The 15,099-nt window shown below is 39.7% G+C and overlaps 1 protein-coding gene across 1 annotated transcript in view; it reads right to left on the reverse strand.

Annotated features, from left to right (window-relative positions):
• mcf2l2 (MCF.2 cell line derived transforming sequence-like 2) overlaps positions 1-15,099 on the reverse strand; it is a 77,108-nt gene that overhangs the window by 29,156 nt on the left and 32,853 nt on the right. Inside the window, exons 16-24 of the mRNA XM_084548296.1 lie at positions 12,375-12,441; positions 10,243-10,358; positions 8,746-8,815; positions 8,066-8,158; positions 7,508-7,600; positions 6,009-6,131; positions 3,190-3,270; positions 2,273-2,413; positions 796-888 (exon numbers count right to left, since the gene is read on the reverse strand). Of these exons, the coding sequence (XP_084404422.1) occupies positions 796-888; positions 2,273-2,413; positions 3,190-3,270; positions 6,009-6,131; positions 7,508-7,600; positions 8,066-8,158; positions 8,746-8,815; positions 10,243-10,358; positions 12,375-12,441 (877 nt within the window). The remainder of the gene's footprint in view (positions 1-795; positions 889-2,272; positions 2,414-3,189; positions 3,271-6,008; positions 6,132-7,507; positions 7,601-8,065; positions 8,159-8,745; positions 8,816-10,242; positions 10,359-12,374; positions 12,442-15,099) is intronic.

Below are 15,099 nucleotides of genomic sequence, written 5' to 3' on the forward strand. Positions count from 1 at the left end.
CAATCGTAGAGTTTGTTAAACAGTTATTTGGTTAAGTACTATGAGGTCTTTTTTTACTCTCTTGTTCTCTCTTGTTTAATCAGTATATGTATGTATATATATACACACCGATCAGACATAACATTATGACCACCTTCCTAATATCGTGCAGGTCTCTCTTGTGCGTCCAAAACAGTTTTGACTCATCAGAAAATGGACATGGTCCTTCTGAGGGTGTCCTGTGGTGTCTGGCAACAGGATGTTGTTAATGGTGGCCTTTGGATCCTAGAGGTTGAGGGGAGGGGCCTCTGTGGATCATCCCACAGATACTTGATCAGTTTGGAATCTAGTAAATTTGGAGGCCAGGTCAACACCTTGTGCTGTTCTTCATGTTTTTTGAGTTGTTCCTAAAGTGTTTTTGTGTGTGTGTCTGTGTCAGGCTGCATCCTGCTGGCGATGGCTGCTGCCATCAAGGAGTGTCATTGCTATAGGGTGGGGGTGCTTGGTCTGGTCTAGGTGGGTGGTACATGTCTAAGTGACATCCACATGAATGCCAGGTCCAAATGTTTCCCAGCAGAACATTGTATTGTCACAAGATGGTCAATGTTATGTACTTCTTCTGTCAGTAGTTTTAATGTTGTGACTGATTGGTTGATTGGTTGGTTGAAGTAGATTGTTTTGTACGGTCACAGCAGCTAAAATGCTGGGAACAGCTAGGCTAATCATAACAGTACAATGTAGTGGGGCAATATAATTTAAATCTAATTTGATCATTTTTTTTCACAATTTCAAAAGAAGCAATCTGCACCAACATACCTGGATGATGTAAACTTCCTCTCTGCCATTATACCAGACCTCAAACTTTTTGCTGTCGCCTTTCACGTTCTCTGTGATCCCCACAGCACTCATCTGGTCAGAAACAGGACAGAGACACTGTGAGATACAGACACTCGTTTATTAGAATATGTAAAAACTGTATCATATAATAAATAAATTGTTGCGTGCACACTGACAAACCAAACACCCACTTCACATCTTCTGTGCATTGTCTAGAGATTGTTGCCTCGAAGCTTCCATAATTACGTTAGATATTTGTGAATTTTTTAAAGAGAAGAAAGAAAAGCTGTACAATGCCTTGATGAACAGCTTATAGGTTTAGCCAGAGGAAAACCTTTGTTCAGTTCAGAGTGTACTGAACTGATATGTGGCACCTATGTAAGCAGGTAATTGTTTACCAATATATTAGTCATATCAATTTCAATGGTCAATAAATAACAGAAAATGTCAACCACCAGACATAAACCTGACAACAATGTTTAAGACAGATGTGGACTTTGGTTTCCTTGCTGCTCCCTACTTGTGTTCTCAGGTTGTGTTTCCAGGATTCAGTGTCCCTTGGCCTTTTGTCCTTTTTGGATCCTGCTTTGTCTTAATTTCTATTTTGGATTACTTCTTTTGTTGGACTCTTGTTTCTGGAATTCCCTGCTGTAAATTACATTAACGTTAGTTTGTTTCCTCCTCCTACCTCCTCCTTTGTCCTGCATCCGGGCCCTCCACATTTTCCTTCCTCTCTTCCTTCAGTGTGTCACCTTAAATGCTCTGATGTCACGTTTCATCCAACAAGCACTTGCGATTAATGCTGCTGCTGCTGCATATGTTTGAGTGCTAACAAATTTTAAATACAGTAATTCACAATTACTTGCTAGGAGTTTTCGTTCCTGTCTTAGTGAAAGGATTGCTACATCTTTAGGCTTATTGTAGCAATCCGAGCCATTTCACAGGACATGTAGAGGACAATACCTCCATGGGTAACTTATTATTAAGTACAGTTATGTTAGGTTCATCTTATTGGACTTTGCTGTACAGACAACCTAAAATGTATACTTGGTGGAAGTAGTTCTTTTTAAACCTGGCCTCTCTTCCCTTGTTCAACAAGGAAGAGCGCGAGCAGCTGTGGTCGAGTGAGCCACAGTGTATGAAGAGATGATGCGGCGTTAGCGAGAACAAAGCAGTGCATCAAAGAAATAAAATGTTAACTTATGATTGATTCACAGCTGTTGTGTTCTAAAACACAAAAAATCATGCTCACACAGGCAAGACCTAGCGTCCCATAGAGTCCTGCTCTCACAAGCTGCACACATTGACATTGTAGACACACAGTGTCCCCAAGGGTTGCAGCCCAGAAATGTCCAAAACGCAGAATAATAAGAAAAATACAGGCGGAGCACAACAAAAGTAGGAATAACTGCAGGGAAAAAGACCTGTCTCACAAACATGAGCATGTGTGTCTAACCTTGAGCGAGTGTTTGAAGCTGTACGATGGGGTTTTCTCGTGGCCATCTGTGGTCTCTTCTCGTTTCTTACAAAACAGCAGCATCTTGTCATACAGGAAGAGGTGCCTCTGCATGGGCTTAAACCTCGCCAGGTCCTTCACCTGAAATCAAGTGACATGTCAGTCATTTTGTCTGCATGTCTGTTCATTTAACATTACACAGGTCCTCTCTTGTATTCACAGTAAGCATTAGTGTACTATTTAAACAGAGGCCACGGCAAAAGATCTGTTAAATGATTGTGGTATTGTTAGAAATTGTATTTTTTCAAATGTTGTACAACACACTGGTCACACATTGGCCCTATTTTTATCACACAAGTGCAACGATAAGCACAGAGCACTCCTGAAGTGAATATAAATTGGACAGCGTGGTGACAATCACATGACGGTTCCTGTTGCTCTGTAACATATTTGCCAATCAAGGTGACAACAACAGCTCAACAAATGAAAATGCTTCAGAGTGGCATGAGACGAACAGCGAAGTATGAAATCTACAGCCAGAGGCAGTTTTATTTAACTATACAAACCAATCTTTATGCAGGCCTTTATATAACCAGACCGCTCTGAGCTATTTCAGGTTTATTTCTGCGGTATCTCAGTCATAAATCACCAGAGCTGTATTTGTGCTGTAATGCAAAAACTGAAGAGGAAATGCAATGTTGTTTGGTCACAAGCTGGAAAGGAGATAATGAAACGCGTTAGGAGTAACATCAATGAGATGTCTCCACCCAGATCCCAAAACAAAGAAATGTGCATACACTGAGAAATATGTGACACTTTGAAGAACATCAGAAAGTCACTGATAAAATAATATGGTGTTTTAACTCTTGCACCATATGGACGTTAATGGAGGGTAAAGCTGGAATGAAGTGTAGTACCTTGCTGTGGCCTTTCTTGTGGTCAGTCCACACATTAAAGGATCCCTGCATAAGCAGCTTCCCCAGTTCACTCAGGTTTCCCTGCAGATGAAAACACATTGTCAGTCAGGCACCATTTGCACAGAAATCTGCAGCAGCAGGAGCCATTGCATGTGCACATCGCTGTTTCAGATCAGTTACTATAGCAGATCAAATATGAACGGCCAAACATTTGGTATTTGAAACCGCGTCAGCTAATAGAGATGATATATTCAAACAAATGACACATGATACTGCCATTTTGTAGTTATGTCCATAATTTAAATGAACAAAAAAATACATAAATATCTGTCATAAATTTACTTTGCGATTTAGTGTGTGGCGTCATCATGCCAATATCTAAGCTGCTCAGGGACTTGGCAGCTTGGCATCACTGATCCAACAAGAGAGTTCAGCCACGTTCAGGGTGCTAGAAGATAAATTGAAGCTGCCTGCCTGAAAGTTTAACTGGCAGTAGACCTTTCAAAAGGACAGACGCCCTCAAGTGAGATTTCAAATGAGCAGCTCATGTAAAAAAACCAAAGATATTGAATCAGACGTTGCAGCAAGTACCCCAAAATGAAATCTGTTTACAATACTGATTTTATGATATAAACACCCCTTTGTAAAGGTAGTCCCAAATGTTACATGTGTCATACTGGTCACGACCCAAAGCTTGAAATCAAAGCCAAATCAACCATGTGATGCACTGATGTTGATCCTGCAATCAGGAAGTGTCATTGTGTAGTCAAGCATATCTATACTATGATATCTTTATTTGCATAAGCTCTTGGTGGACATGGAAATATGCTGAAACGGCCTCTCCTCTGAGACAGAATCTCAGAGATGTAAAAGTCATAAAACACACACAGAAACTATCCGTAACCTCTTCAACTACCTTGTTCTTTTCTATGATTTATTAACCAAGTAGGACTTCGCCTGCTACCAAATGGCGTGTGAGCTCACAAAACCGTTGATAAATGATCTGCACCTGAGTTTAAGTTTCGGGGGCAGATTCATTGTTTTCAAGGGCTACTGCACAGACCCAGTTACAGTTTTTCAAGAATTTGTTTGACACATATGCACCACGCATGTTTCAAAATATGTTACGTTCTTAAAATTCATCATACAATCTTGAAAATTGTAAAGTAGTGTCTTAAAGGAAAATTGTGCCAGAAAATATACTCTACCATTACTACAGCAAGATGCCACATGTGGTGATTTAGTTGTGATGAAAAAAAAAAATCAATGGAATAATTTGGATACTGTTCATGGCTCCATAGCACTCTTGTGATTCACACCAAGTCATGGGACACTAAAAGTCTTTGAAATGTGCACTGCTCTGATGGAACTGCAGAAATGACAATATAAATGCCCACTATTCAGTCACAGATTAGACACACATATACACTGATCAGCCACAGCATTATGACCACTGTCAGGACAACTGAATAACATTGACAATCTTGTGACAACACAATGTTCTGCTGGGAAGTTTTTGGACCTGGCATTCATGCGGAATGGGGACCCCTACCCCATAGCAATGACATTCCTTGCATCCAGCAATTCACTAGATCCCAAACTGATCAAGTATCTGTGGGATGCACTGGAACAAGCCTTGTCCCCAAAGGCCCCCACCAACAACATTCTGTTGCCAGACACCATAGGACACCCTCAGAAAGCCCATGTCCATTCTCTAATGAGTCACAACTGTTTTGGACGCACAAGGGAGACCTACACAGTACATGGTCATAATGGTATGCCTGATTGGCGTATAACATACACATTTCTACATTTTCTCACTCCTACTGTTTGCATATTTTTCAGTCGTTTGAGACTAATCTCTTTTGCTATTTTACATGTGACAATTAGAAGATTTTGTAAAATAGTCTGACCAAAACTGAGCAGAGTATGGAATAGAATATGACTTTCAATACAGCTGAATCTCATTAACGTGGGTGCTAATATCACATATCATACTAAGAAAACTTAAACTAAGTCCATCTGATACCAAGAAACTGTTTGATTGAGAGCTGATTTACCGGCACTGAAGATAAGAAATCCATAAATTCCTTGAGTTTACTCAACGTAAAAACCCAGAGACATAGCTGAGAGAGCTATCATGTGGAAAAAATGCAGTTCCATAAAATGACAACATGCACAAAAACATGCAACCACTATAACTACACACGTGTTATCTGCTGTGACAAGTAAAAATCTTTGTAATGAAAATGGCTATTGCAATATTCAATGCAAACTGTGGTTTGGGTTTATTGTTCTCAAAGACATTTTCCTGTTACCCATCCATTGAAGAACCTTTAAAATCTCTTTCTGATTGTTTTTATTTTTGAATTCATGCCTCTTTTAGATGACTTGTAGATTCCACTTCTCTTGGAGGATTTATTTCAAATACTTAAAGTCCCTTAACAGATTTACTGACATTCCTACTTTTTCTTTTCCTCTGAAGACCATGATAGAGCTCTTCTGCAAGAGTTGGGCACAATGACACAACACACTTCAGTAGTAAAGATAACAGAAGACCTTAAATGTCAGAGTTTAAGATAATGCAAAACATGTTCCACTTGCCCCAAATCAGCTTCCTATGACAAGAACGTAATGTGTAACCCTTGATTTTAATTTGACTGATTTGAAATTGCGATAGACACAGGTGCATACTTACTTTTCCTTTGTGAATGATCAGTTTTTGTATTTATTGTTGCCTTATTTGTCAAGTCATTTCATTTTCACTTTTTAAGGTGCACATATCACCGATTAAGAATTAATTAATTACGCATACTCACATCGAAGCCGGTGATGGCTATCTGGTGCATGGAGTCGTTGACAGACTTGATTATGTCCAGCATTGTGGACAAAGCTTCCTCCAGCTCGGCCATTCCCTGACCTTTACTGCATTTTAACATCTCCTGTTAGACATGAAGGAGGAAGAGGATTAGAATGAGTGAGCAAAGGAAGATTATGTGTAGGACAAAACAGCCACATGCACAAAAAAAAAAAAAAAATTATGTAGACAAAGGGACAGATCTGTATCTAGCACTGAAAACAGCAATGTATTTCTATGATCATATTTCACCAGTGTTTCTTTCAATCCCCTGTTAAATCCAAAATTGGATTTAAAATCCTTTTCCTTTTGTAAAAATCCATTAATGACCAAGCTCTATCGTTTTCTAATGATTATGTCTTTAGGGCATGGGAGTGCAGTGTAAGGACAACAGTAGGTAGACCTCTCTCTACTACCTGTACACAGGACAAGGAAGTAGAGTGAGGTGCAGAGGTGTGAGGTATGATTGAGAAAGAAGCATATGTTTATGATCTTAACCGTAAAATGTTACCAACACCATGTGATAGAGAAAAGATGAAAAGAGTGGCAGGAAAAGTTAATCATACACAGAGTTAGGCTAGAGGTAATGGTGTTAAATAGAGGACGCAACCTGTTGCTAGATAACAGGTAATCTAGTGCTGAGTTAACCTTCATTAGTGACAAATAACTGGAAAATCTGAGTGGATAAATGTAGACCAATTCTTGAGCTTGTTTGTATTTCTTTAAACTAATTACTATCATCTTTGACAGTGCCCAAAGTTGCAGCAATAGAGCCCTTGCAAGATGGTGTCAGGGGAGATGTGTTTGGTAGAACACTTGCATATGGGGAGGCAAGCACTGACATTATATAATGTATAATGAACAGGGTCACCAAAAGACAAACAATAAGTTGACTGTGCGGTGCGACTGTACAAAAAAAGACAAATGTAATTTGAAAATCATAACCTAGATGTGATCCTGTCTACACTTTGTCTTTGAGGAGACCAGTGTACCTTATTATAACCTTAGAGAATTTGCTAGCTGTATGTTCAGTTTATTAAATGTGATTTAGTTTGTGTGAAGGAGAGTTCAGGTCAATGTCACGGGTGCATGCCATAGATAGATTAAAAGAGTTCAAATTAAAAGACCCGAAACACCCCGTGACCCCGGTTACATCACTGAAGATGTGTCCAGGTTGCACCACAAGATGTATCTCAGTACTAATAAACACAGGGGAAGAGAGGAGAATGCTGGGTAAGCTTTTAACCCAATTGGAGGTTGGTCAACTTTCTAGATTTTTTAGGTCAAATTGTCAGTGCACTGAGATTAATCAAACCAAATTTGGATGATTTGGAAGGCTTTTAAAGCCTTCCTAAACCAAAACAAAGCAAGGAAACTTGTCATGTCCTGGCAATAATCACCGTCAAAGCGTACAAAAACTGCATTTTCAATACAGCGCGTTTGTGTGTGCTGGTGGTGGACCTTAAGCATGAGTTGGTATTTGGTGATCCTCTGGACCGGCTTCAGCAAGTAAGCATCCAGAGACAGTTTGTGGTCCAGTTTCTTCTGGCATTCCTGTAGTCACAAACACCAAACATTCTTAACTGGGAAGGAAAACATGACAGGCATTCTTTAACTTGTTAAAAACACAAAATGGGACTCAAAGAAGTGATTCCCAGGGGTCACAACTTGCTTCCATATTGAGTCCTAGATTAAGACAAGTAGGGAAAATTGTGTGCGTTCAGTGCGCATGTGTGTTTCTTGGCGCAAGCTCTGGTGCAATGAAATAGACTGTGTCTGTGATACTCTTGTAAGTCGAGTTCAGTTTCTTATGTTCTGTTATCCATGCTGGATTTCTTCTTACTTGCTGTCACTTTTTCAATCTAATGGACAGAAAAGTATTTGCATTTGCTGCTCCAGAAAAATTTATGTTTGAGTAAATACCTTTGGGTAAGAGCATTAATGTTACCTGTTAAGGAGTAGTAATTTGTGTGTAGCATCTACCATGGACTTGCCTTTGGGACGATAAAAAAAACTTACCTGAAAGAAGAGGCTGTCTCCACACTGTCTCCAGAGGACTTCAGAGCGAGGTTTATTCTGACAGTACTTCTCATACACCTGGAGCTCTTCTTTCTGACAACACAAGTATGTGTCCAAAATGAACATCTCATCTCTTTTTTATTTTAATTACCCAAACCTACTATAAGGTGAGGAATAGTTTATCAGTAGGCTATATGCTAACTATGTTTTTTAAAAAGAAGCTTCCACATTACAAATTTGTTGCACTGAATACATGCTGTCCCAGACCTAGCAAACTAGGGCTGCAACTAATGATTATTTTCCCTGCATATAAATTTGCTGCTTTTTTAACGGCGAAAACATTTATCATACCCTACCATGTATAATTTATAGTGTACCTTTAGTTTCCCATATTTGTCAGGGGAAAAAAGCACATCATTTAGTTCATGAAGCAAAGAATATTACACTGTAAAAGTTCTCATGGTGTGATTAAACTCCATGATGATGATGATAGTGATGATGATGACGATGATGATGGAGTTCATTCAACCTAGGAAAAGTAAAAGGTCATATCCAAAAATTCACTCTAAAAGTGGTGGAGTAAAACTGTAACCTAACAAAATGCCACAAGTAATGTACAATAAAACAAGCATTGAAAGATCTGGGTGTGATTCATTTCCACTGTTTCTAAAACCGCTTACCCTTTTCAGAAAACAGGTTCCCACTAGCTCTGGTTTCTCTGCACAATTCTCCAGCTCCAATAGAAATGTCCTGCAGATAATTTTGAACAAACAAAATAAGATCCCAGCACGCACTGCAACTATTTTTTGTACAAGGCCAAAGACTCATTGCAGATGGTTTCCATTCCACTATAATCGTTGTTATCAGCTTCCATCAGGTATAGCAACATGTGTGGATTGCATTATTTTCACAAATCACTTTAGCTGGAAAGGGTATTAGTCATTCTTCCTAATATTGTGTCGGTCTCCCTTGTGCCTCCAAAAAAGTTGTGACTCATCAGAGAATGGACATGGGCCTTCTGAGGGTGTCCTGTGGTGTCTGGCAACAGAATGTTGTTTATGGTGGCCTTTGGGTGCTATGGGTTGAGGGGAGGGGCCTCTGTGGATCATCCCACAGATACTTGATCAGTTTGGAATCTAGTGAATTTGGAGGCCAGGTCAACACCTTGTGCTGTTCTTCATGTTTTTTTTTTAGTTGTTCCGAAACCGTTTCTGTGTGTATGCCTGGGTCAGGCTGCATCCTGCTGGGGATGGTTGTTGCCATCAAGGAGTGTCATTACTATGGGGTGGGGGTGCCTGGTCTGGTCTAGGTGGGTGGTACATGTCTAAGTAACATCCACATGAATGCCAGGTCCAAAACTTTCCCAGCAGAACATTGTATTGTCACAAGATGGTCAATGTTATTTACTTCTCCTGTTAGTAGTCATAATGTTATGCCTATCAGTGTACATCAACATAATACATAATTATGTTGAAAAAATTACTTGCTTTAGAATTTATGAACATACTGTATGGAGAGCTGACTGTTTTGGGTGGACTTGGTTTAGTTGCACTTAATTTTGGGGAAGAGTTTGTCTTTATATTTCGTCTTTTACTTAATTTAGGTTCGTTAATGTAGTTTGGTTCTTATAGCTACACGGGGACCATCAATCATGGTCTGTGGGGTAAACGGCCAGTGGATTTAGCTTTTGAGCTGCCAGCAAGTCCTACTCATACATCTGATCAAACCGACTTCATTGGATGAATATGAAGTTTTCTTGGATAGAGATTTCCAGTGCAGTTAGCCAAAGGGCTAGGGGTAGGTGGCTTATTTCTGTGTTTACTTACAGTCAGTTTAAAAACCAAATGTTCAAACTAGCTCAAGCATTTTGCCCTGATATGTACTGTTTTGTGTGATTTTCTCAAATCTCTACAATGGAGGTAGTGAGGGCAAAGATACTATGACAGATGGAGCCCCAATATTCGCGTAGATGGGAAATGAGGAAGGTTGAAATAAACCAGAACAACCTTTATAGCATAAAAGATCTGCTGCTCTGATGTACTGTAACAAGATTATTTCTGTGTGGCATGTATTCCAGGCCCCTTTATCTTGTGAATAACCTTGTGTATTAGTGATATTAATGTCCAAGTTACAGAAGAGTATACGTCGGGACAACGTGCAAAACTCATTCCACCTACCTGTTGTGAAATTCATATATCTCTGGGAGGTTGCCAAACAGTACATCCCTTTTGTTCTCGAGCGATGGGGGGATGAGGTGACTGAGTTCTGAGTTATTCAGCTCATCAAAATAACCCTGGCAAGTACAGTGAGTGGGAGAGTACAATGATGCAGAAAGAAGAAAAATATCAAAATTTGCTCAGGCAGCAAAACATCTCTGTTAACTAGTCACAGCCAGCAACTGAGATTATTTTTATTTCTTCTCACAGTGAAAACTCCGTCAACAGACCGACAGCTGGGTGATGAGAATACGGCATAGGCTCATATACTGTGTATTACCACAGTCTGCTGTTTTATGTGATCAGTTTATACCATGACAGGAGTACACTTCTGTACTAAGAAAGGTAACAGATAAGACTGGCCCTACCTCTCTCTATAAATGATAACACAATCACTTTTGGAATTTGGCTAACAAGGATATACACTCATGGGCAAAGACCAACTTGCCTAAATGACAGTTAATGCTTTGATTGTTGCCAAAAACCAGTCGGACCTACTGATGCATGGAGACCACAAGATGCCTCAAGGCATTTAGAGCTGCCACAGATCAGACTTGTTCTATATCCCGACAACAGATCACTGGGGTAAGCGCTCACTACTGTTGACTGGTAAATACCCCAAGTACCGCATGAGCCTTGCCATCTCAGAGATACAGTGGGTACGGAAAGTATTCAGACCCCTTTAAATTTTTCACTCTTTGTTTCATTGCAGCCATTTGCTAAAATCAAAAAAGTTCATTTTATTTCTCATTAATGTACACTCAGCACCCCATCTTGACAGAAAAAAACAGAAATGTAGAATTTTTTGCAAATTTATTAAAAAAGAAAAACCACCATGGGGTCTGAATACCCCAAATGCAATGAAACAAAGAGTGAAAATTTTAATGGGGTCTGAATACTTTCCGTACCCACTGTACAGACCTCCGTCAGAGCTGCTCTGGAGTATACACCTGCCCATTTCACCTGCACCCAATACTATCTGATACGGCAACTCCAAGGCCAAGATAATCAACATTATTTAATTCCTCTGTGAGCGGTCACAATGCAATAGAAATCATAAATCCGTTATCAAAGCAGTTTCCCAATCAGCTATTCATTGCATCTTAGAAGAGTAGAGTACATTATTAACATTGCGCCATGCTGTTCATACTTTGTAGGTTAACCATGTTTTGTACAGCTATGCAGTGGCCTTTTCCTTCTTGGACAAGATAAATGCAGTCTGACGTGAACCCCAGGATGTGCAGGGTGTCACTTCCACTTTCTGAATCTGACTGCAGTGCAGATACATGTACATGCTAGCACATAGTTTTATTGTGAGCTTTTCTTTTTTTTATTACATTAAAATTAAAGAAATGTTATGGGCATGGGTCTTTTAAGAGGAGCATGTGGTGTCTGGTAACAGGATGTTGTTAGTGGGGGCCTTTGGGTTCTATGGGTTGAGGGGTTGTGGATCAGGAAGATCTAGGGAATTTCGAGTCTGGGTCAACACCTTGTGCTGTTTTTCATGTTTTTTGCTGCCAGGAAGGAGTGTCATTGCTATAGGGTGGGGGTGCCTGGTCTGGTCTAGGTGGGTGCTACATGTCTAAATAACATCCACATGAATGCCAGGTCCAAATGTTTCCCAGCAGAACATTGTATTGTCACAAGATGGTCAATGTTGTTTACTTCTCCTGTTGGTGGTCATAATGTTATGCCTGATCAGTGTACATCAACATAATAAATAATGCATTCCAACAAGACAACCGTTTTGGCCATATATAAAGACAATGCAAACAATGATTGTATAAAGAAATGTAAAAACCCAACTTTACCAAAACTGCTACTTCCATCTGTCTTTGCACAGCACAAATGACTAAATCCATGAAACTAACAACCTTTGATCTCTTAATGACTGCATTAAAAGGAAAAGGTCCTGTCAAAACAGCAGCAAGAGCACATGTTAAGGACTGTTTGCTCCAGAGTCCTTGTTCTCAAGAGCAAAAACAAATCCAGGTAACAGGTGTAGGATTGCAGCTGTTTTGGGTATACGTAAACCATAACGAAATGTAAAGTGGTTAAGAAAATCAATCCTAGAGCCAGCAGACACAACGTACCTCCATGATGCTTTGCAGTTCCTCCACATATAGCCTCTCTGTCTCAATTAGCTCAGTCATAATGTGCCTGCGGAGAAAAAGAAAATGAAATGAACGCTCTGATTATAATTTCCCCCCAAAACGCATTAAAGAATGTAAAGATTTGAAGAAAGGAAAAAAGCACTCCACTGAAACAGTCATTTTCTACATTGTTCTGCATGATATTAAACAGCAGCTTGATCTCTACTGAGCCCAACTTATGTTTATACCATAGTTTTTAAGCCACAGAGAATAAGAAGAAAACTTTTTCCTGGATTCACCTTTGCAAATTGCAGCCGGCATCCGTGAACTTCAAACATCATTTGAATTCGATCACAAGCTCATTTTACTGTCTGAGGGCCGCACTACCCACAAGGAAAAATGCCCTGAGCCCTCAGACACTGAAGGATCACAAATAACAGGTTCACTAGATACTGCAAATGGGTGGTTTGTAGTAATTGTATGAATTGGTGTTGTGTTTGGTAGCACCATTGTCAAAGTCCAAAACCAGTGGATCTCATGTTATTTTCATCTCCAGTAACACCGCTGCACAAATCTCAAGTCCATACCAAGACATCAACAGGATTCTCTGTATTATAAAGAAATAGTTCCAGAGAAACAGAAGAGATGAACAACAAATTGGTGTTCAGTGTATTCTTGACCAATAAGTAAGAATGCAAAATTATTACTGCTGTGCCAATAATGGCATTTTAAGTGATAATTATGCAGAGCATGCTGTTGACTGGGGTCTTTCACACAGAGATCATGCTATAACGCCACCAACAAGACCCCCTGATTACGCCGCCTTTGCTCATTTGCTGATCCACTAATGCAAGAATGCTCCCTGATTCCATTTTACACACAGCATGGTGAGTGTGAACGGAACCGGTAACCACTGAACAGGATGTGTGACATGGACACAAGCCTGACATTATTTCCATGAGTATGGAGCAAACAGAAGCAAACAGAAGCAAATAGAAGAGCAGAGAGACTGCAGTGGAGAGAAAGAAACCATCTTTAGACTACAGTTTACTCAGGCTGATAATGACAACACCCCAACTGATTACATTAGTGGGTAGACGGTTAAAGCTGCTTATCATATAGTGGTTGAAAAAGCAGAAGACAGTACAAATGGTAATTGCCACAGTTCCCATAATACTTCCCAGAAATACTGCCTCAGAGATTTTTTTATTTTTTTTTTATCTTGTGATCTGGAGCATCAGAAACATTTCCTGGTTGTTTGAAATGTCATTGTTTCCACTCTCAGAGAGACATATATTCATTCATTCATTCATCTTCTGCAGAGCCGTTTCTTGCTATCGGCGAACTAGGCGAATGCTTAGGGCCCCCAAGCCACTAGGGGGCCCTACAGCTGCATATTCATCCTCATCTGAGAATTAAAACATCCTGTCTTTATCTGTAGCTATCTCTGTGTTTGTTACATCCTTTATATGCTTCAAAATAAACATAAGTCAGGATCAGGGGTTGCGTTAACCGAATATTTTCCGTCATTGACAGTTGTTTTATTTAAATGTGACAGAAAAATCTGAAGGCCATCCGTCATTTTGACAGATTGCAATTCACACCCCTGACCACTTGGTGGCGAGTGACGTTATTAATTGGCTCTTGTCTCTCACTGCAGTTTGTGTTCCAAACATCGCGGAACTTGTCGGTGCACGATTTCCTGGTACACCGATTATACTGATGCACACATCAGAGCTTGGCTAACCATAGACCATAGACATATCTATTGTATATGTGTCTATGGTCTATGTCAATGCAGCTAACGGCTACCAAAATGGAATTTGCATACCACCGAAGCACATCAACCCTACGGTACCGTTTAAGACGAAACTTTTTTTTTTTTTTTGTTACCATTTAAAGTCATTACTGTTCTGAAAAAAGTACTTAAAGTTAATGAAACTTAAATTAAAATTAAATGCTACTGAATATGTCTTTATTATCATTTTAAAAAATTAAAGTGACGGGTAAAAATAAATTATGACGGAATTTTTATGACCCTGTCAGTCAAAATGACAGACAATGAAAAAGTCTAGCACAACCTCTGGTCAGGATATAAATAAAATAAACTGCAATGATAAGCTGTGGTTGTTTTTTTTGTGGCAATATTGCGTCACATTCGTTGGACCGCACTGTCGCAAAGTGAGTGGTGTAGCGGGCCGCCGACAGGTGTGATGGGCATGATTGACAGCTACTCATCATTCCCGTTAGCGAGAATATTAAACAAAACAAATACAGTAATGGCATAAAAAAAAAAAATGGAAGAAAATGGAAAATGGAAGAAAAAGAAAACGGAGGAAGAAAAACTGTCAAAAGATAAAGGTAAAGCATTTGTTGGTGACGTGGGCTGGATAGGCGGAGGTGAAACGCCATTTAGCAAGTTTGTTTATTTGTCCTGCTAACCAGCTAGCTAGCCCTGGATAAATGTTAGCTAACCAGCCCTGGCTAAGTGTTAGCTAACCAGCCCTGGCTAGCTGGCTAGGATTTGTTCGTCATAAACTCAGCTTTGGTGTTTGCTTCATGAAAGTTGGCTAATATAAAATATGTCTCATGCGAATGGACAGTCTGTCCTGCCATGGTCATAACTGACTGACTCCAGATCCCTTTATTCATATCATTATTATTTATTTTTTTTATTGTCAGGGCCGTTTCTAGCTTTGTGGGGGCCCTTCCTAACCCTTAGATG

This window comes from Chelon labrosus, assembly GCF_963514085.1.
Source record: "Chelon labrosus genome assembly, chromosome: 7".
Lineage (NCBI taxonomy): Eukaryota > Metazoa > Chordata > Actinopteri > Mugiliformes > Mugilidae > Chelon > Chelon labrosus.